This window comes from Carassius gibelio, chromosome B16, assembly GCF_023724105.1.
Source record: "Carassius gibelio isolate Cgi1373 ecotype wild population from Czech Republic chromosome B16, carGib1.2-hapl.c, whole genome shotgun sequence".
In the NCBI taxonomy this organism is placed as follows: domain Eukaryota; kingdom Metazoa; phylum Chordata; class Actinopteri; order Cypriniformes; family Cyprinidae; genus Carassius; species Carassius gibelio.
Genome location: NC_068411.1, coordinates 8099725 through 8121375, shown reverse-complemented (window position 1 = coordinate 8121375; position 21651 = coordinate 8099725). Strand labels below are relative to the sequence as shown.

Genomic DNA, 21651 nt, shown 5'->3' with positions numbered 1-21651 from the left:
TATTTAACCTTTTACAGATGGCTAGACAACACCTGTCATCAAAACCCCAGTTAGAAAGATACATGAGCCACTTCGTATAATATCCTGCAGACCTTGGTATACGGAGAAGAAGAAGAAAAAAACTCTTTCAGGCTTTTATATAAAAGTGTTTAATGTTTTCATATCTGACTTCTGTGCTGATGAACTGCTCCAGTGGTGTCTGAGCGCATCACATCGTCATGTAGGCCACCTGCAGAGAGAAGATGAACAGACTGTGTTTAGATCACTCTCACAAAGTCTGCAGTCAAATACAATATGTACACTGTGCAAAAAACCCATAGAAGATCTGTAGGACTTACTACATGTCAAAATATGAAGTATATAATATTAATATGCATGAAATACCGCAGTGCAATGTTCTCAACTAGGGTTTAGAATGAACTGGAATTAGTGTAACTCATTATTTCTCCTAATCCTTCATCTCAGTGGACTATTAAATGTTTTTTGTTTTTCCAAAATTGGTTTGAAAATGCATTGAAATGCAGTTATTGTCATGACAGTAGGTCTAAACCAGGGGTGTCAAGCCCAGCAGAGTTTAGATCCAAGCCTAATTAAACGCAGCTGATCCAGCGAATCAAGTCCGTCAGGCTCAACTGAAAGCATGGTTTGTGTGTTGGAGCAGGGTTGGAGCGAACTCTGCAGGGCTTCAGGACACCCCCGGTCTAAATTAGTGTACTACTGTTTGTCATGCAATGCACTGCATTGTTTCACACTAAGGTTGACAATAACATTAAGTATTTTTCATGCTTTTGAGGAGTCGTGTCACATACACTACCATTTAAATGTTTAAGATCAATAGGATTTTTTAAAATCTGCATTTGACAAAAAAATTAAAAAAAACTCATATTGTGAAATATTATTACAATTTAAAATAACTGATTCCCATTTCTATGTGAAAATATATTAAAATGTCATTTATTCCAGTGATCAAAGCTGTATCCAGTCTTCAGTGTCACATGATCTTCAGAAATCTATTTTTGTGGAAACCGTGATGCATTTTATTCTTTGATGAACAAAGTTCAAAAGAACAGCATTTATTTGCTAAATGCATACATTTAATTTTTTTTATTTTATTTAATTTGAAAAAGAAATGTAACATTATAAATGTCTTTACTGTCACTTTTGATCAATTTGATGCATCCTAGCTAAATCATAGCATACATTTCCATAAAAAATGAACCATTTCAAAATCTTACTGACCCCGAAGTCACCTCTCAGATGAGTTACATTTCACAAACAGCAGCATTATCATGTCCAACTGCTGAAGGATTGCTAATTCTGGGATCTTTTCATTTACAATAACAACCTGAAAATTAAAACAATAGCCACTTAACTTTAAAAATATAATGTAAAAATTGTGGCAAACAGACAGCAGCGACATTAACCAAATCAGCCTGGAGTCCTGTGACGGATGATAAACTCTGGCTCAAGGACTCGTCCCTGCTGTGATTCCTCACGGTCTTCAGTGAGCTCACTTCCACTAACTCATGCACAGCATCAAACAGACTGTCAGCCAGCAGTATTTCAATTACATACATTAGAGCTACTGATGAGAGGGTCCTACATCACTGGAGTTTATATACCCTAGCGTTCAAAGGTGCATGATCAGGATTTCCTTTCTTCTTTTTTTGGCAAGAAATTTATACTTTTATTCAGCAAGGATGCACTACACTACTCAAGAGTGACAGTAAAGACATTCATAATGTGACAAAAGACTTCTACTTCCATTCCAATAGGCTAAATGCAGTTCTTTTGAATCCTAAAACAATTAAATTTATGTATTTAACAATAGAATATTTTGTGGTACAATGGTTTCTAGCATTGATAATAATCAGAAATGTTTCTTGAGCAGCAAATCAATATATAACAATGATTTCTGACACTGAAGACTGGAGGAATGATGCTGAAAAATTGAATTACTATTTCACAGTAATATTGTTTTTAAAGTATTTGTAATGAAATAAATGCAGCGTGGTGAGCAGAATTTTTTTTTTTTCAAAAACATTTAATTAGGTTTAATTGGTTTAATTTGATGCAAACCAAACACTGTAACATATGTCAATTCTTCCATTACTTCTAAAACGGATCTCTATGCTCCGATTCGTTCAGATATTAGCTAGATCAACCTCCCACAAAACACTGGAAAACATCTGTTCATGTAAACCTGATCAACGATAACCTTTTATATCTATATAGGTCAGTTGTTTGCGTGTGTCTGCTTGCTCTCAGCACAATAAAGGCATAGAACGAGATGTACACAGCATTCCCAGAGGCATGTGTGCTTGACGATGCCTGTCTGCCCTTTTATCATCAGAGCACTACAAAAACTGGCAGGATGAGTGATAGTTTTCCACTTGATGGAGAAAGTTGCCTGCAACAGCAACGGCAGAGCAAACACATGTTGCTAGCGAGAAACAAGGTCAAAACAAACCACGACAACAAAAGAAGGACCAAAAAAGACGTTTGTTTAATGTGACGCAAAGCTTGCAGCATGTAAATCTCCTTATTAATGACCTGAGATGAACAGGCTTGCATTGTTAATTGAGTTGCTGCCTTTGTAGAGTGCTCCCAATTTATTAGGTTCTGTTTCAGTTAGAATGTTCTCTGTTACACTGTGTTGTTTTTTTGGTTTGTTTGTTTATGTATTTAATCATTCATATATATATATATATATATACACCCAGCAACATTCTTAATGAAAAATAACATAATAAGCGCTAATATATAAATAAAATAAAAAACTCCACGTGTAACACATAATTATTGATTATTAACAACTGTTGTCAGACTTGTTCCCTCACACCTCAAGTTTTGCAGACCCTACAGAAATCCAAGGAATTTCTGCACACCACTTGTAAAAGTTTCCTCTTTATCAGCTTATTTTTCTCTCAGTAATAATGTAAATGGAAATCTAGATTCTTTTGAAGAGGATAAAGCTGCACATCAGCATCAGCATTGGGTCAAGTCCTGAAACTCTTCACAGGGAGGTGGGGGGGGGGGGGAAGACTGCCAGGAGACAGCCGTTTTGCTTCCTTAATTGGGAGCAAATATGCTGGAGAAACAACAGAAACTGAGGCAAGAGTTTCAACCAGGCTATCTGCCTGATACCAATGCACATCTGCTTCAAAGAGATTCTTTTGCATGCAAAGGCATTTCAGTTTAAGCAATACGGAGAAGAGCTACTGATGTCAGCTTAGCTGAAGGTGGGCAATTAAAAATGCTGTCAAATAGGGTGATGGGAAACAAAACTTTCAGAAAAAAACATATGAAATATATAGAAGGTAGTAAGAAGAGCCTTGTTATAATCCATCCTTATTCTGCTGGATTCTTTAACATTGCAAACCACCAGATGTTTCTGTCTATCCTCCTGTCCATATCTTCACCATTATGGTCACAGCACTTGCTGGATGAAGTCTTGCCTCATAGTGAGATAATTCATAGTATTTTACTAGGAAGAGGCGTTTAAGTCAAATCAACTAGCCACTGAGGTACCTCAGGGCTCGGTATGTGGCCCCCTTTTTTTTCCTCAATGTTAATTTATGGGACATTCAGGAACATGGAATTGTCTACTGCTCTTACGCCAATGAAACACAGCTATACATCTTTACTGAGGCAACCAGTGACTGTATGGATCGCAGTTTAACAACTTAACCAGAATATTTGCTTTACTCTTACATCATTTAAGGACAACATGATCAAACTCACCTTTATCCACATTTTCCACTGTGGGAGTAATCTATTTTCTGCGAATGACTATTCACCATTTCCTGTGCAAGACTTTATATTAATTAGCAGCAGTAGGTTACTAAATAGAAACATTTTGTGTTCATTTTTTTTTTATTCTCAAAGACGGGCAGACGCTGACTTTAATTTTATGATTCACCAAGCACCACGGTTTCAGCTAACCTACATCCTGGATAGCCTACCTACATCTTTGATAGCCTGGGGGTGCGTAAATGAACAGCAAAATTTTATTTTGAGGTGAACTATCACTTTAAAATAAGGTGGATGGAATGCTTCGGTGATGGTATATTTTTTGAGGACCAAAACTCAGAAACAAGTTTGCATTTTTGAACTTCTGTTTAGTTAAACTTCTGGTTCTTTCAGAAGTCTATAGGTTTTTTAATGGTTTGTTTTTAAATACCTGAAATTATGAACGGGATTAACACAAGCTCACAATAATTTCATGCTGATTTGATGGCATAAAATACATCAGTATAAAATAGAAAAGTATCTTAATAAAGGTGGTTGCTATCAAATGTCTAAATGGGACTACAGAGGTTGCTGGACATTAAAAATCACACACTGAGCAGTTGCTTTTATAGCCTTATTGTGTTAAACATTGTGTTCATTTGTAAAGATTATCATAATAAACAAACCGTTTAACATTCATTAACCTTTGTTGGCTTCAGAGCTTATTTTCTGCAATAGGCTACTATAAAACTACTACAGCAATCACTACAGCACTCTATTATAGGGTTTCTTTACTGTGTCACACTTATAGTACATTTGTACCCTAGTCTGTTCTTTTCTAGACAATTTTGGAATTTTGTATCGTTTCTCATATTATTGTTGTATTAGATTTGGATGAAAGCATCTCCTAAATGAATAAATATAACTGAAAGAACAAGGAATAAAGAAGTCTAATGACTAAGCAGTCACATGTTCTGGCATGCGTGTGGTCAGAGCGGTATGTGACCTGATATGACTTCATGAAGCGCAGGAATGTAGGCAGTCTGGAGGTGCTGGACATCAGGAGCTTCTGGAGCTCCTCACATGAGCTCTGAGGGAGCGGCAGAGGATGAACACCAATGTCCTTCTCCCAGACATCCACCACACTAGAAACAGAGGAAGATGAATGAGAGAGGGAAATGAAGGCACACATTTCTCATACTGCTCTTGCCAGAATCATTTCTCAAATCTGAGCTGAATGAAGCTGGAGGCCATTTACATGTACATGGATTTTTAGGAAACAAACAAAGAGAGGGTTTCACTTGCATTATCATCAGAACAGTAAAATTAGCAATATCACTAATTCACTTATTATTACTCAATTAGTGATCTGAAATAGTCCACCATCTTAAATCGTTTTTATTTACCTGTTGTTTATTTTCAAGTTTAAAGAAGAAGAAAAATCCACATTTTCAAACTGGTTTCAAATTTTTAGGCACCATTGGATCATTTATTTATATTTTATATAAAAAAAGGAATAAATAAAAAACAAATGCATATCGTATAAACAATATTAATTACACACACACACACACACACACACACGTTTGTTTTTGTGTAAAGTGTGTTCATCCCATAGGTGTAATGGTTTTTATACTATACAAACTGTATATTCTATGTCCCTTCACCAACCCTACACCTAACCCTAACCCTCACAGGAAACTTTGTGCATTTTTACTTTCTCAAAAAAACTCATTCTGTATGATCAAAATCATACAGTCATTGTTGGAAAGGGTTCAAATACACAAAAATGCAGGAAAAACTAAGATTTTTGTGGGAGCTGAAGGATTTTTCTGAAGAACAGCAGACAGTTTAACTGACAAAAAGGTACTAAACAAACGAAACAAAAAAACCCCGCTGTGGATCATTCAGGTAACAACACACTGTTAAGAATCAACTTTTTGAATGGGGTCATTTTTTTAATAAATTTAATTATTATTTTACCTTGTGGACTATTTGTAAACATCTTTATGTGAAATATCTTATTCATGTCAGTACTAAATAAACAATAACATGATTTTGTATGACATTAAAAAAGTTAACAGCTTAAGTCATTTGTGGATTAATGCGTATTAGAGACGCAAACCGTTTAAAATGATTTAGTTTGATTTGGTGAACTGGTTCAAAAAGATCCGGTTACATCGAATGATTCGTTCATGAACCGGATATCCAGACTGCTTTGATTTGAACTCTCTCTCACACAGACACAGAAGAGAAGACAATGCTGAATAAAGTCATAGTTTTTGCTATTTTTGGACCAAAATGTATTTTCGATGCTTCAAAAAATTGTCACATGGACTACTTTGATGATGTTTTTCTTACCTTTCTGGACATGGACAGTAGACCGTACACACAGCTTCAATGGAGGGACAGAAAGCTCTCGGACTAAATCTAAAATATCTTAAACTGTGGAGGACTTACATGTTTGGAACGACATGAGGGTGAGTCATTAATGACATAATTTAGATTTTTGGATGAACTAACCCTTTAATAAAGGAATAAACTGTTCTGTATTATATTAGTTGACATTTTCTTTGCCCAAATGGCACAGTGAACAGCTCTGGTGTTTCTGTTCAGGCAGCTAAAGCCTCTGAACCAATAAAATTAGGTTTTGGTGAGCTAGAACAAATATTCTCAGGAACACGGACTGAAGGTGCAAACAGAAAGCGTTACTTCCTCTGTGCCACAACTCTGCACCCGCAGAAGCAGCTGGACCCGAACTGACAGTTTGAAACATTACTGTATTAATCATGTCACAGTAATCTGTCAATACGCTGCACTGCAGACAGCCGAGCGAGCGGAGAAACGGAGAGACTTATGTCCTGACACACATTATGGAGATGATCTATTCAGGACACTTCACTGACATTTACCCATCTGTGCTGCGACTCCACAGAAAGCGCACATGCAGCACAAACGCTGGAGAAGCCCAGAGAGACAAGCATCTTACACTACCACAAGCAGCGTTTTCCCTCAGTCAGACACTCTTTACTGTCAGTTGGTCAATTACACAACAGTAATTAATTCTGATGAGTACTTTTGATATCAGACACAATGTTCTACTTCAAAGTGCAATGGGAAGTCTGAGCTAAGACTGTGCCTCCAATGAAACGGTTGCTCGTTTACAAGATCTTCATGATTTAAGTCAGTCATCTCTTAAAGGATTAGTTCTCCCAAAAATGGAAATGAGCTTAAATTAAAATGCTTCTGGCTAAATCAAGTTCTCGGTTCCCTTCCTGAGAGAAATCTGCACAGACCAAGGACTTTTACAAGCAAAAACAGTCCAAAACAGCTCTAAACAAATATGCTGGGTGGATTTTGATGTTTGATCACAACATGGACTTATTCACTGGAGGAAACTTATTAGGATATTAGAGACGGATTGAAGTTAAAACATCCTGATGATGGATTGGTTTCTTACGAACATGCAGCTTTTGTCTTCTCCAGATGTTAACTGGAGGATCCAGTGCGGTGGATTATTGTGATGTTTTTATCAGCTGTTTGGATTCTGACGGCACCCATTCACTCCAGAGCATCCATTGATGCAATGCTACATTTCTCCAAATCTGATGAAGAATTTGGACAGCTTCTTCGATGGTAAATATCTGAAGCCAAACAATGACAAGGTTTCCCCCAAAATATCTGAACAGAGCAGTGTTCACACCAAAGGACAAATTTCTATTTCTAGCTTGGATCATAATTTATAAAGGTCCAGGCTCAGTCATGGCACAGAAGTGATGAAAAATCACACTGGAAGGACAGGAAAAATAAAATAAACATAAGTTAAATCACCTGTAAGGAAAACAACTAGCAAACTAAGCCTCAACCGTGCACTGTTTGTTGATTGGATGACGAGCTTGAAGTCAACTGTAAGAAAGGGGCGGAGTCAAAGTGCACTAAATTATTGGATATGTCCCATAGTCTTCACTAGAGAGAAGCCTGCCATTTCACATGAATTAAAATTTACATGCACAGATTAACTGTTTACAACAGCATGCAACAGCATACAGAGATAATATAGTGAATTTAGTGAATTTCCATTTCATATTAACTTCAAAATTTCCCAGGCTAATTACAATGAACAACTAGTCATTAAATTTCCCAAATTTCCCAAGGTCCATAGCATTAAATCTTTCACGGTTAGAGTAACTTAAATATTTAAATACATAACAGTGAAAGCTATAGTGGAAACTGTGCGATGTTTGTCAGAAAGTAGTGATTCTGCTTTACTTCTGATGTTATATAGTTCATAATCCGACACCAATTAGCTTTAAAAACCTGACAGCAATCAGCAAACTTGAACTTAACCGCCAAGCTGTGTCACGGATGAGCGTAAAGAGCTCTGCTGATTATAATGGGGGTAATTTAGTGTTTGTTGTGTTGTGATGTACTGCTGACATCCTGAACAGACGTTATGTGACTGTAGGTCGTTTGTGGTTGCTGTCCAATGTTGCAACTTGCTTTATATTTACACTGTTCAACTCACTGTGCTCATATGTGTGTTTCAGGTCCCACTTTAGATTGGGGACCAGTGCTCACTATTAACTTAACTATGACTTTTGCTTTAATAAACTCTTAATTTGCTGCTTAATTTGTAAAATAAAGAGATAAAGAGATCTAAAATATGGTTGTGCAGAATAAGGCATTAATATGTGCTTTATAAGTACTTACAAATAGTCTATATGCTAGTAATGCGCATGCTAAGTGTTACATATTTAATTTACTGGATGTTTTGCATCTTAAAAAACAGAAATTCTGCTGAGTTCCAAAAAAAGGCCTGATATTATCACGTTTGATTATACTGATGATAACAACTTTCAATCGTGTACAGTTTTTCACAAAATAAGAATGAACATATTTTATAATTACATTCATTAGCTTTAACATGGTTCAAAAATATCAAAACCAAAAATAAGTATTTAAAAATATATTATTCAACTTTTCAAAATAAGCTTTTGGTCCACAAAATATATAATTTTCTGTCATGCAGATGCAGCAGAACACATCTGGCTCATTTGTGCATTTTCTTCTGTCACTGGCCAACGTTTGAGTTTTGAAACCAGGATTAAGCATATAACATGGTATTATTTCATTCCTAATCCTGACATGTGAAAATGGGCAGTATTCTGGTTTAGATGAAGACAGGAACCATGTCTTTGTAGCCGTTCTTTCTGCTGATTAAGGTAGAATACAAGACTTCACCTTACAAATGACTGTCAAAAATGCTACGAAATGCATCATGTTTTCTGTGAAAGTGCGACTTGCTTTAGCAAAACAGAAACTATGTTTGGATTTTAAAATTCATTCAGCAAATATGATGCAGGTTGGTGTTATTTATTGCTGGATTATATACCATTAATATGGCATAAAAATGCTCTATTAGTTCATTTTTGTACATCAGTCAGTCACTTGCTGTCTAAATGAGCAGCTTCTGGTCAGACTGAACTGCAACGCCGAGCAGACATTATGTAAGCAGTCAAAAGTCTGGTTCCTGTAAGACTATCGTCTATTTAGCATAAAGGCTCGGGGCCTGTATATGAGCATCATGAATCATGTTTGATCCGCACCTCTACTTACAGCGAGGAGGAGAGACGATTCAGCGCAGGGAAGGAAAACAGCAGAATTAATGTACACTTGAAATAAAGGTGAGCGAGACGAGGTAAGAGGAGTAGAGAGTCGTGACGACCTTCTGGTGTCAGACACACAGTGAAGTGCAGAGCGCACACCCACAATCCCTCTGTGATCACAGCATCCTCAAGCTCTTAGCATGGGAACATTACACATCTCCAGGAGGGATCAGAGCACTTCTCTCAGCTTGTGCATTTACAGATCAACACTTTTTACAGCTGTACTTCCTTCAGTTTATTATTAATACTTCTTTCTGGTATTTTAAACATTTCTGTAAAGGCAAAAACAAAAACTATTTGTCTCAGATGCAACTATTTGAAAATCTGGAATCTGTGGTTGCAAAAAATCTAAATACTGAGAAAATCATCTTTAAAGTTGTCCAAATAAAGTTTTTAGCAATGCATATTGCTAATCAAAAATTAAGTTTTGATATATTTACAGTAGGAAATTTACAAAATATCTTCATGAAACATGATCTCTACTTAATATCCTAATGATTTTTGGCATAAAAGAAAAATCTATAATTTTGACCCATTCAATTTTTGGCTAATGCTACAAATATACTGATTTAAATATAAATATGCTCCAAGGTCACAAATAAGTATACTAGAGTTGTTCCGATTCCGATACTAGTATCGGAAATATCTCCGATACCACAACAAATTCTGGCATCGGCATCGGCGAGTACATGAACCCATATACCGATCCGATACCATTTTCTTAAAAAAGACCTAGTTATGACCGCAAGCTTTGCCTAACCGCTGCACGGTTCTTCTTCGCTGCTCAAAATGCATTGAAAACACAGGAAGTTGTGCTGTGTTGCCACAAGCAACCCCTGTTTAGAGCAGCGAAGAAGAAATGAAAACGCGTTAGCAGCCCTGATCTATATATGACTGGATCACTCATCACATTCTAAACTGCCAAAAGACAGTGAAGCCGCTTCTATATTATAGATCAGTGGTTAGCAGTATGTCTCTGTAGTACCGGTAGTTACAGACTCTCGAGTATATTCAGTACCGGCAACTGCGTTCAGTCGCTTCCGTGTAAGTCAAAACGCAGGGCTCCAGACAGTAGCCGAATATATACTAGTGTCTGTGAATATTAAACTGCAAAATACTATTTAAATATTACTCCCGCAAAATCTACATCTCTGTGGGTGACTGGCACAGATGCGCGAGAGCTCGCTGTTTTGTAGTCTCTGCTGTGTGTCATGAGGACACGAACGCATAAACCGTCACTTCATGAGAATTTACCGTTTCATTTGAGAATACTGTCATATCATAAACACAGACACTCAAAGATCTTCATGGCAGCCCATTAAAATAAATGTTTGGTTTACATGAGTAAATTGACAATATATAAAGCTACTGTTGTAGCCTACAGTAATAATAATACATCTCTATAATAATAATAATTATGCCTAGATGGTTGCTTGTTTTTTACTTGTTAGAGATTATCTGATTAATAGATCTTTTTTTATATTCCTAGACTTATTTGTTGCAGTTTTTTTATACAGTTATATTGTAAAACTTAAATACCTTTTTTAGTTTGCGGTGTTAGATTTTTGGCTGCATTTGAAGTTCTTTTTTGCATAAGAAAATAAATAATACTGTCAAATTCATGTTAGATAATAAAAATACTGTAATAAATACAGTAGTTCACCATGTATTTGTTCATGTTTTATTGAGGGATCTGTCTGAAGCACACCATAAAAAAATTCTAGCAATTTACACAGGGCTAGTAGTATATACAGCTGTATATACAGATATACACCCAGGTATCGGATCAGTACTCGGTATCGGCCGAAACCCTGAGCCCAGGTATCGGAATCGGTATCGGGAAGAGAAAAAGGGTATCGGAACATCTCTAAAGTATACCTTCATTTTTTTTATTCCATTGTGCAAACAGGCTTTCATACTACTCCAATACACTCTGATAAACCTAATAATGATTTTTATTTTATTTTAGATTGGATAGGAGTTACTTCTTTTATTCTCTAAAAAAAGACACTGAAAAAATATGTATTTTTCTTGTTTAAAGGCTAACTAACTTTAGAGGTGTTTATGCTTTATGTTGTCCCAGTATTATTTTACCAAGGTTTAAAAGTGGTCTACAAATATATTAACACAGGGCACATCTATTTCTAAATTAGACTACAACACCCATGAGATTTAATTTACATCCTGTGATGGAGTCTGATTAGATATGGACATTAATATGAGTGATAAGCGCAGATGTCAGGGTGAACTATGACTTACTCTTGGAGTTTGCTGTCAGAGCAGAGGATGTACAGCACTTTGACTGCTTGAGCGGCCCGACATGACTGATGCTCTCCGGGATGATCCTTGTCTGCGGATATGAAGCTGTCGCCCCCTGGAAATGAGGCGACCAGGGTGTCCGTGTTCAGAAGCCACAGCTGATAATTAAAAGAGAAAAGAAATTACCTGAAGAGCCGATTTGAAGGGGACATAATGAGTAAAATAAGTCTCCTGGTTTCAGAGTTTTCTCTTTTGGATCGACTGCTGTCGTGGCAGAGAAACGGTTCAGTTAAAGGTTAACAACAAACTTTGACGTCGGCTTGACAAAGCTGTTAGTAATAACTCCCGTTTGAAGATTTTACTTTAAGTCAATAAATTGTTATTAACGTGGTCTTACACAATGCAAAACTGTTTAAGAAAATTGCTAGCATTATTCAGCATGCTGCTAACATGTTTTAGCACAATTGCTAGCATAATTGAACATGGTATAACAAGTTTGGTGGCATGTTTCAACACATTGCAAGTATGTTTTAGCACACTGCTAGCATGTTTTTGCACATTAGTAGCATGTTTTAGCACATTGCTAACATGGAATAGCATGTTGCTACCCAGTTTTAACAGTTTGGTAGCATGTTTCAACACAATGCAAGCATGTTTTTAGCACACTGCTAGCATGATTTAGCACATTGCTAGCATGTTTTAACATTCTGTTAGCACATTTTATGTTTTAGCCCACTGCTAGCATGATTTTGCACATGAGTAGCATGTTTTAGCACATTGCTAACATGAAGTAGCATGTTGCTAGCCAGTTTTAACAGTTTGGTAGCATGTTTCAACACAATGCAAGTATGTTTTAGCACATTGCTAGCATGATTTAACTTGGCTTTGTCAAACCAACGTAAAGTTAGTTGACGTGCTGACACAGAGGGAAGGAAACTCCAGTATATTATTTAGCTGAAGCTCAAAAATATGGCGCAAAATGTTTAGCAAGGGATCCAGAATAACTCCGACTACGTTTACATGCACCTTAATACAATAACAATATTATAACATTAACCTCATGTCAATGCAATACTTTGATCAAATTGATAAGATTTAACTCCTATAGCAATCATAACTGCAGTTAAACAAGTAGTGTTTGCTGATTTTAACAGGCATGTTAACACTTTAATCGCTTCTATTCCACTGTGACAAAGTGTGCATGTGTTTGTAAGGTACACAGTACAAATTAGGCATTTTTTTATTTAATGCAGTAAACTGATCAAAACGGTTGCATTGGGATTTGTGAATACTAGCGGTAGAATAATGAAAGTTGCATGCAACAGGATGCTAAACATCTGTTAAGTCCCTGCTCTAATTATTGGAAATAATCACATTATTTTACACATGTAACAAAATTAACCTTTTTGTACATATACACGGAAACATTTTGAAAGGATTCACAGAAAAAAAAAGCTAGAAAACCATTTTTCATGAAGAAAATGGCTTGTAAATTTAAAAGATGCAAGACTGAAAAGGTATCTTCTAATTTATTATTATTATTATTATTTTATAAAGTGTATGAGGTTTTAATGTCTGTACCAAAATCACAGCTCTGTCATCTGGGTTCTGGATGGAAAAGCGAAATGTATTCTGTGCGGATGACAGCTCGACCAGCCGGGACGCTAGCGTTCGCTCCAGGAATCTCTGCCTGCATGAGACACAATCAAAACCTCTCTGACTCGATATGATCTACAGATGACAAAAACACCAATGAATCAAATGAACCCGCTTACCTTTCTGAATTAGGCTGGGACACTAAACTGAGCCGTGTTAGATCACACTTTCCATCTTCACGTGGCTTTACTAATATTTCAGTTATGTAAATCTTCAGCACCTCTGAAACACAAAAGACAGTCAAATATATTAAACACAGAAAATTGCACATTATCAACAGCTGGAGGTGCGAGATTATGAGAAATTACCTCTCGGATAGAAACACGTATTGCTTTCTTGTAATAAAGAACAAAGTTAAAATGTAATTCTGAGCTCAAGAATAGTTTTCCAGGCCAAATACTGTAGTCTGAATACATACAGTAAAGACAATGTTCTGATCTCAAGACAATTATTAATAGCCTACACAATAATAATTCTCTTCATTCACTCCTGTTTTGTCTAAACACAAGTATAAGTGTGTAACTAATCTACAATGCGGAGCTCAATTAACCTGATTTAACGTTCCTGATGTGGGTTTGTGAAGTGGTATCATTGCTCTTTTGTTGTATTTGATTACTTCCACTGTTCTCATCTGTAAGTCTCTTTGGATAAAAGCTTCTGCTAAATGAATAAATGTAATGTAAAATAATCAGACTATTTTTGCTTCAAAAGCACACACTTTTATAAATACCCAAGGTTCAATAACATAACGTTACGGAGCATATTAAAGCTGCTAATGTAAAAAAAGAATGGCCAATATACATCATGGTTAATGGACGACATCATGATTTATATATAGATAAGCTGTGGTTTTCTCCGTGTAGAGTGACTCAATGGTGTGTTCCCACATCATCGCTCACCTGCGGTCACTTCCTGTCCCAGCACCGCAGAGCAGCTCCTGCAGGACACCATCACACGCTTGCTGCTGCGCCCATGCTGCGGACACACACACACACACACACACACACACACACACACACACACACACGCACACACACACACACACACACGTGTCACAGGCTGCTCTATACAGCAGTGGTTACATGCTAACACATGACAGATGGAGTCAGTTCACTCCAGAGGCATATTCATAACACACTCAGCTATCTGAAGTGTGATTTAAACCTTTTCTATCGTCAGCTTCAGATGAAAACTTCAATGGAGTTATATCAACTTTTTCACCATTTGTAATTGTTTACTAGATTCCTACCATTCCAACATATTATGAAAGTTATTCTGAAAAAAAAAAAATTGTCTTTAAATTTACAGGAAATATAAACTATGGTTCAAAAGTTTGGGTTTCAGTAGGATATTTTGAACAAAATTACCATATTTTCCGGACTATAAGTCGCACTTTTTTTAATTTTTTGGCTGGTCCTGCGACTTATAGTCAGGTGCAACTTATTTATCAAAATTAATTTGACATGAACCAACAGAAATGAACCAATAGAAAACACTACTCTCTACAGCCGCCAGAGGGCGCTCTATGCTGCTCAGTGCTCCTGTAGTCTACACTGAAGACATAGAGCGCCCTCTCGCGGCTGGAGACGGTAATGTTTTATCTTGTTTCTAAATAAATGCGACTTATACTCAGGTGCGACTTATAGTCCGAAAAATATGGTAATTATTTTATTCACCAATGATGAATTTAAGGACATTTATAATCTTATATTAAAAAGATGTTCCAAAAGCAGAAAGCTGTTTTCAACATTGATAATATTTAGAAATGTTTCTTGAGCAGTAAATCATCATATTATTCTGATTTCTGAAGATCATGTGACACTGAAGACTGGAGAAATGATGCTGAAAATACAGCGGAGCATCACAGAAATAAATTACACTTTAACAGATATTCACAGAGAAAATAGTTATTTTTAACAGTAATAATATTTCTCAATATTGCTGTTTTTATTCAATTTTTGATCAAATAAATGCAGCCTTATGAGCAGAAGAGACTTAATTAAAAATTAAATAATCAATCTTACCGATTCTAAACTTTGAAATAAATAAAAGCTTAATTCGAAATGTCATTGGTTAGTTTATGAAGAACTGCAAACCCATTTTTGGGTGACAAAATAACTAGCCCAGCTTATTTTTTTTAAGTTAAATCTGCAGTCGTGTGACTTGCTATTTTGGAAAATTGCAGACCTCATGTAACACGAGCAGAAAATAAAACATTCTCATGTAATGCTTATTCTGACCTCCTGAGACTGAACGCTTCTTTTCACTAAGCATTTGTTTTAAAAACATGTTTCACACTCCTGCACAAAAACTGCAAGTCATTTTTCAACTTGTTTTCAAACTTCTGCTTCGACTGTAATATGCACTTTTTTTTAATGTTTTGATTAGATCAACAGGAAAGCCGACAACTGAAGTGGTGCTGAAGTCATTAAGGTTTGAGAAGTGCTGGAAAGTGTGTTTTTATCTCCTCGGCATGGCCTTGAGAAAGAGAATCAGTCCCTGTTAAAGACATGAGCGCTTCTCCTCCACAGCTCGACCGAGCGTAATGTTTTTAAGAGTGGATTTCCTCCCGCCTCTTCAGCCTTTATTGTGATGAAAGGAAGCCGTCCTCCTCCTCTGTCCCCCTCAGGCTGTGTAAGTCAGATCTGTGCACTTCTACAACTGTGTGAGTCTTCGTGTGAAGAGCTCAGGTGTTTAGCACCTAATTGAATCATGCATCTCTAAACCCCCACAGCTCACCTCTGCAGAGGCTTTCTGAAGCGTGCTCTCTTCCCGTACGAGGGTCTGCTCACAGCTGCTGTCCCGAGCCAGCAGAAGAAACGTGTCCCCGAGCAGACAGTCTCCGTCTCGCGGGAGCAGCTTCCTGTTGGCGAAGGGATCCGGGTGGCAGCACCAGTCGTCCACTAATGCATTCCAGTTTCCATTGGGCAGAGGAAGCACTCGCCCAAAAGCCCTGTAGGAGTCAGAAGATAGTCTGATGATAGCTGAACACCGTGCATCACTATCCTTCGATGCATTACTTCACCAAATCAATGGAAATAAGAAGGCATGAATAGTAACCTGTCTTGAAGCACCATGGAGCCACAAGACTGGCACAGGAAGGAGTACGTCTCAGCGACCCGCAGCTGTCCAATCACACTGCACGGAGCTTCTGCAGAGGAAACACACAACACACTGAACTGAACACATGATGCTGGTTTGGATCACCAATGATTCATCTGATGATACGGATTAGATCTGTAGAGAGCACAGTGTTCATTCAAATTAAAATATTTCTATTTGTACTCACTGATAATATAATTTTTGTAAATATTTATATTTAGCTTTAATTTGTTTTTATTTCATCTTCAGTAATGTTGGCACTCCCACTTAAAGGGTGCCTTCACACCTGCCTCATTTAGCCCGTGAATTCGTGTTGTTACGTGTGGTTTGCTGGTTTTTACTCTTATATTGGATATTCCCACACGTAAATTCTGACCAATTGAAAAGCAGTTAAGGAAATACGTCATGGCCAATGAGTGATGTGGATGTTGTCATGTGACTGCATTTTGGTTCGTTTAAACTAGATCGGACCAAAGCAATCAGTGTGGTGTGAAAAGGAACCAAAAAAAGCTGAAAAATGCTGCAATGTATAATTGTTTGCCCTTGGTTTGGACCAAATGAACCGAACTAGAGATGTGGAAGCACCCTAACACTGTATTTCAGTTACTAGCCAAGGCAACATTATTAATCTCTGTTTAGAAGCTTTTAGTGTTTTATCGGAAATGTATATTTAGTCTTATTTGAGCTTTATTTCAATTAACAATCAGTTTTGGTTAACAATAATAATAATAACGCTGTTATAGAGTATTGTAAAGATTGTCAGATATAATATAAACCATAAGGGAAAAAATGTTCTGACATAATATAATTTTTTTTCACATTTTAAATTAAAATAATTCTATTTAGCTTTATTTTCAGTTTTATTAATTTTAGTACTTCAACTTACACTTTTTTTTGTATACTGATCAATTCCTTGCATCATCATATGACAAAAACAGTATAAATAATGCTAAAACAGTCAGCTCATTTATTTTAATTTCAGTTTTAGCTTTAGTAATTTTAATACTTTCAGTGATTTGCCAAACACAATGTCAACATTTCTCATTTCCAGTGTTTTAGGTTTTCCATCTAATATCCATATTTTATTTTATGCAAGCTTCATTTAAACTAACATTTAGTTTCAGTTAACAATAACAACATTGCAGAGACTGTCAAATATAACACAGATAGTATTCCTGATAAAGTAAGTTGTAACTTAAACTGGTTTTCTGGGATCAAGAGGTTTGAGTCAGCTGACTCTGAGTTGTTCTGACATGAAGTAAAGCTCAGGCTCAGAGCATCAGCTCACGCTACTGGAGTTCACTTTGTTCTTCATTGTTCTCGGTGTGTGTGTGTGTGTGTGTGTGTCTGTCTGTGCATGCTTCATTAATACTTACATTCCTGAAGGAAATCCAATGAGAATCAAATAAGAGTGCAGTGCACACACACACACACAGAAAGTTTGGGAACAGAATGATTTTTAAATGTTTTTACAGGAGTTTCTTCTGCTCATCAAGGCTGCATTAATTTGTTAAAAAATGCAAGAATAAATGTAATATTGTGAAATATTATTATGATGTAAAATAATGTTTTTCTCTTTTAATATATATAAAAATGTAATTTATTTCTGTGATGTGCAGCTGTATTTTCAGCATCATTCCTCCAGTCTTCAGTGTCACATGATCTTCAGAAATCATTCTGATATGAGGATTTATTTATTATTAGTGTTGAAACTTTTGTGCTGCTTCAGGTTTTTGGGAACTGGTGATACTTTTTCCAGGATTCTTTTATGAATAAAAAGATAAAAAGGAGCATTTATTTAAAAAATAAATATTTTCTAACAATACACACTACGGTTCAAAAGTTTGGGGTCAGTAAATTTTTATTCTTTCTTTTTTCTGAAAGAAATTAAAACTTTTATTCAGCAAGGATGTGTTAAATTAAGAAGATGTCATAGCGGAGATTTATATTGTTAGAAAAGATTTCTATTTTGAATAAATTCTGTCTTTTTTAACTTTTTATTCATCAAACAATCCTAAAAAAAAGTATCACGGTTTCCAAATAAATATTTGTCAGCACTGTTTCCAACATTGATAACTCTAATAATAAATCATCATATTTTCATGATTTCTGAAGATCATGTGACACTGAAGACTGGAGGAATGATGCTGAAAATACAGCTGCACATCACATGAATAAATTACAGTTTACAGTATATTAAAAAAGAAACCATTATTTCATATTGTAAAAACATTTTGCAAGATTACAGTTTTATTTCTGTATTTTTGAGCAGAAGAGACTTCTTTAAAAACATTCCAAGTCTTACCGATCACAAACTTTTGAGCGGTGGTGTATATATACATTACTTGTATCATATCACAAAGCACAGTGTAGATCTTGTGTTAGAGCGGACTAAAGAGATCAGGATGTGGTTGTGGGTAACGATGCGTGTGTACCTGTGAGGCGCTCCACCCTGAGCCTCAGTCTGAACTGGGACTCGTGCTGAGTTTGTTCTGGACTCCTCTGACTCCACGTCTCCTCCAGACGCACAGCAGACGGCAGATGCACCTCGTAGCTCCTGGCAGGGGTCTGGACGCTCAGGAGCGAGTCTGCTTTACCCTCCACCCTCACATCTGCATCATCCCTGACTGCGTCACTGCTGAGGAGCACAGAGAGGACCACAGCGCTCAAACACTCATGATCAGAAGTCTGTCTCGATTCTGGGGAGAGGACAAGTGTCCACGCAAGCCTCTGTGATATTCTTCAGTCAACATTTAATTTAAGGTCTCCTTTAATAAGCGGGTATGCGTGTTTCTGTAACAATCAAACACTACCAGAAAAGATTCAGCATGAAAAAAAAAAAAAAGAAGAAGAAAAATTAACAAAAAATGGCTAATTTAAAAAGATACATTTCAACTGTACCACCTAATTGTCCACATTATTATATAATTATGCATGCACAGTTAAAAGGTTCATTTTAATGGGCAAATTACACAAAGCATTTATGTGTCTATAAATCTAGTTCTGACACGAGGACTTCTGGCAAAACAGAAAAACTAAAAAGTGAGCTGTGGCCAAAACAACTTTTTATTTGAACATTGTCCAACAGTGACATCTGCTGCTATACTCCTGCACTGCTGATTGAGTGTTCAACAGGACTGTAGTGAATACTCCTCCGATTATATGTTAACAAGGACAGTAAACCAGACATGATTATATTCATATTATTCTATTGCTGTTGTTGTTATGTGATCAATCTTAGCGTGCGCTCGGAACATATACATTACTGCCTAATTACCAGTGCAAAGACAGTAATCAGGCTTCGCTGCTAATCAATGTCCTGTCAGTAGTTTATGGCTGCTTCACTCATATTCTGTGATGAACCGCTGAAATCAACATTAATAACTGAACGAGTATGAATAGAGACATAAACCCGCACTTTACCGGATGAACAAGAGGCCGCTCTGCAGTTTCTGTCTGAGCTCCAAAAAGACGAGGTCTTGTTGCGCAGTCTTTTCCATTATATCCCTTACCAGAAAATAAATCTATATTACAGAACTAATTCATGTATCGACTCTACTGAAGAATCCCACGCGACACGAAAAAACAACGTGACATTAAATATCCGCGACACCGTCGTGACGTCAGGAGAAATACATTATTTCAAATTAAAAGTCTTCCATAAACCGTTTTCCAAAATACTGCGAAAACACTGTACGGTGTTATTTTATCTGTGTAAATAATACTAGATACAGAGTACATTATTATTAAATTAGTCATTTTATTGACATTTATTTAAAAATCACTGTCTACTCAGTATTTATCAAGAAAGACATATTAACTAACTAAATAAATAACAAAAAAATTGTCTAGAACACACAAGAAGGAGCATGAATACGTTTTATGTAATATAATAAAATATAATATAATATAACAAACGTATATAGTTAAAGAGTTCACGGAATTAAAGCGCTTAAACAAATCACCATACATTTTAGGCGTCTTTTATTAGTTTTAAAATATTTAAAGGGGTCAGAATATGTCTTTTGTTGAGGGAAAAAAGTTTTAGTTTTAAAAGAAAAAAGTAAATCTGTAATCTTCTGAAGGACTTTCGCGGTACTGCTGGTACGCGCGTGCGCACTTTCAGCGCGCGGACTTACTCGTGACGTCAAGCAGTGCGCGATCGGCAGTGGCGGGAGATTTTCCAGTGTGTTATCGATCAAGTTCGTGTTCCGGAGAAAAACATTAACGAATAAAATGTGGAACCAAGGTATTTGTTTCAGTAATGATCTGTGTTTATGTTTAACAAACGGTGGCTCCTAGCTTGCTGAGTTTTGCTAACTGCTAATTCAACTCTCTTGCATCGTGTTGTTGTCTGTTACTCGAGCTACAGTCCTGCTTCACTGTGAACATGTCGATGTCGGTTCACACATGCAGTGCTCTCGATGGAAATGTAAACTCTCTCTGTGTTTCTCAGGTAAATACGGTGAGGCCAATGTGTCTGGATACACTCAGTCTCCAGGAGGATTCGGGTCTCCAGCCGCCTCTCAGGGAGGAGACAAGAAAGGGGTCAGTATCTTCTGTCTCGACTGGATTATATATAACGTTAACTCAACAAAAGCAGAATAAGAATACAAATTATGAGTTCAGATATAAAAACCTCTAAGTGCCGTATGAAATGTTCTTCTAAAATGAGTTATTATTATTCTCATATTCAGTTATTTTACTTGAAGGGAAGACACTGCAGGTAAACAGTTTTTTCACGCACCTGTCAATTTTTTGATTTTGGGCTTTTTGGCTTTTCATAAAGTGTTTTTTCAGAGTAATGGAAAGAAACCCTACAAAAGACACCATCAAGTAGTTCTTATATAGCACTGTGTTGATAGATTTCAAGTACAATACATATTTTTAAAGACCGTCTTCTCAAAATGAGTTTTTTCTCCAACACTGAGCCATAAATCTCCACTTCAGTGGCACTTACACACACCAAACGTTACATATTTACTCCTTTCTGTAATCTAAAATTTTTTACAAAGGCATGTTCATATACATGTTCATATATAATTTTCTTGATCAAATACAACATTCTATTCCCCCCAAAATTGTGAAAATATATAGTTTTGCGGCTGTTCAAAGTAGTTTCTGAATTATAGAGTGACAAAAAGAGACACCCAGAACTCCCTCTGTAAAAACATTTGACTCTAATATCCAAAATAAAATTAGACGAGAATTTTTAAATAGACTTCACCCGGTGTTC

General features: G+C 36.4%; 2 protein-coding genes across 18 annotated transcripts in view; one reads left to right on the top strand and one right to left on the bottom strand.

Moving 5' to 3' along the window:
- Window positions 1-125: 125 nt before the first annotated feature.
- The window catches only part of ube3d (ubiquitin protein ligase E3D), a 35431-nt gene continuing 13905 nt past the window's right edge, over window positions 126-21651 (bottom strand). For 3 of the 11 annotated variants that reach the window (XM_052578471.1, XM_052578467.1, XM_052578472.1), the window contains 8 exons: window positions 16374-16464; window positions 16053-16266; window positions 14213-14288; window positions 13433-13535; window positions 13239-13347; window positions 11658-11815; window positions 4739-4877; window positions 126-229 (listed from right to left, as the gene is read on the bottom strand). In XM_052578471.1, the coding sequence (XP_052434431.1) occupies window positions 209-229; window positions 4739-4877; window positions 11658-11815; window positions 13239-13347; window positions 13433-13535; window positions 14213-14288; window positions 16053-16266; window positions 16374-16464 (911 nt within the window). In that variant the 3' untranslated portion in view covers window positions 126-208. The other 8 variants (XM_052578468.1, XM_052578473.1, XM_052578466.1 and 5 more) reach the window with 6 other exon arrangements.
- The window catches only part of rpa2 (replication protein A2), a 32970-nt gene continuing 31816 nt past the window's right edge, over window positions 20498-21651 (top strand). For 6 of the 7 annotated variants that reach the window (XM_052578481.1, XM_052578485.1, XM_052578486.1 and 3 more), the window contains exons 1-2: window positions 20498-20664; window positions 20872-20963. In XM_052578481.1, coding sequence (XP_052434441.1) covers window positions 20652-20664; window positions 20872-20963 — 105 coding nt within the window. In that variant the 5' untranslated portion in view covers window positions 20498-20651. The remainder of the gene's footprint in view (window positions 20665-20871; window positions 20964-21651) is intronic. The other variant, XM_052578482.1, reaches the window with a different exon arrangement.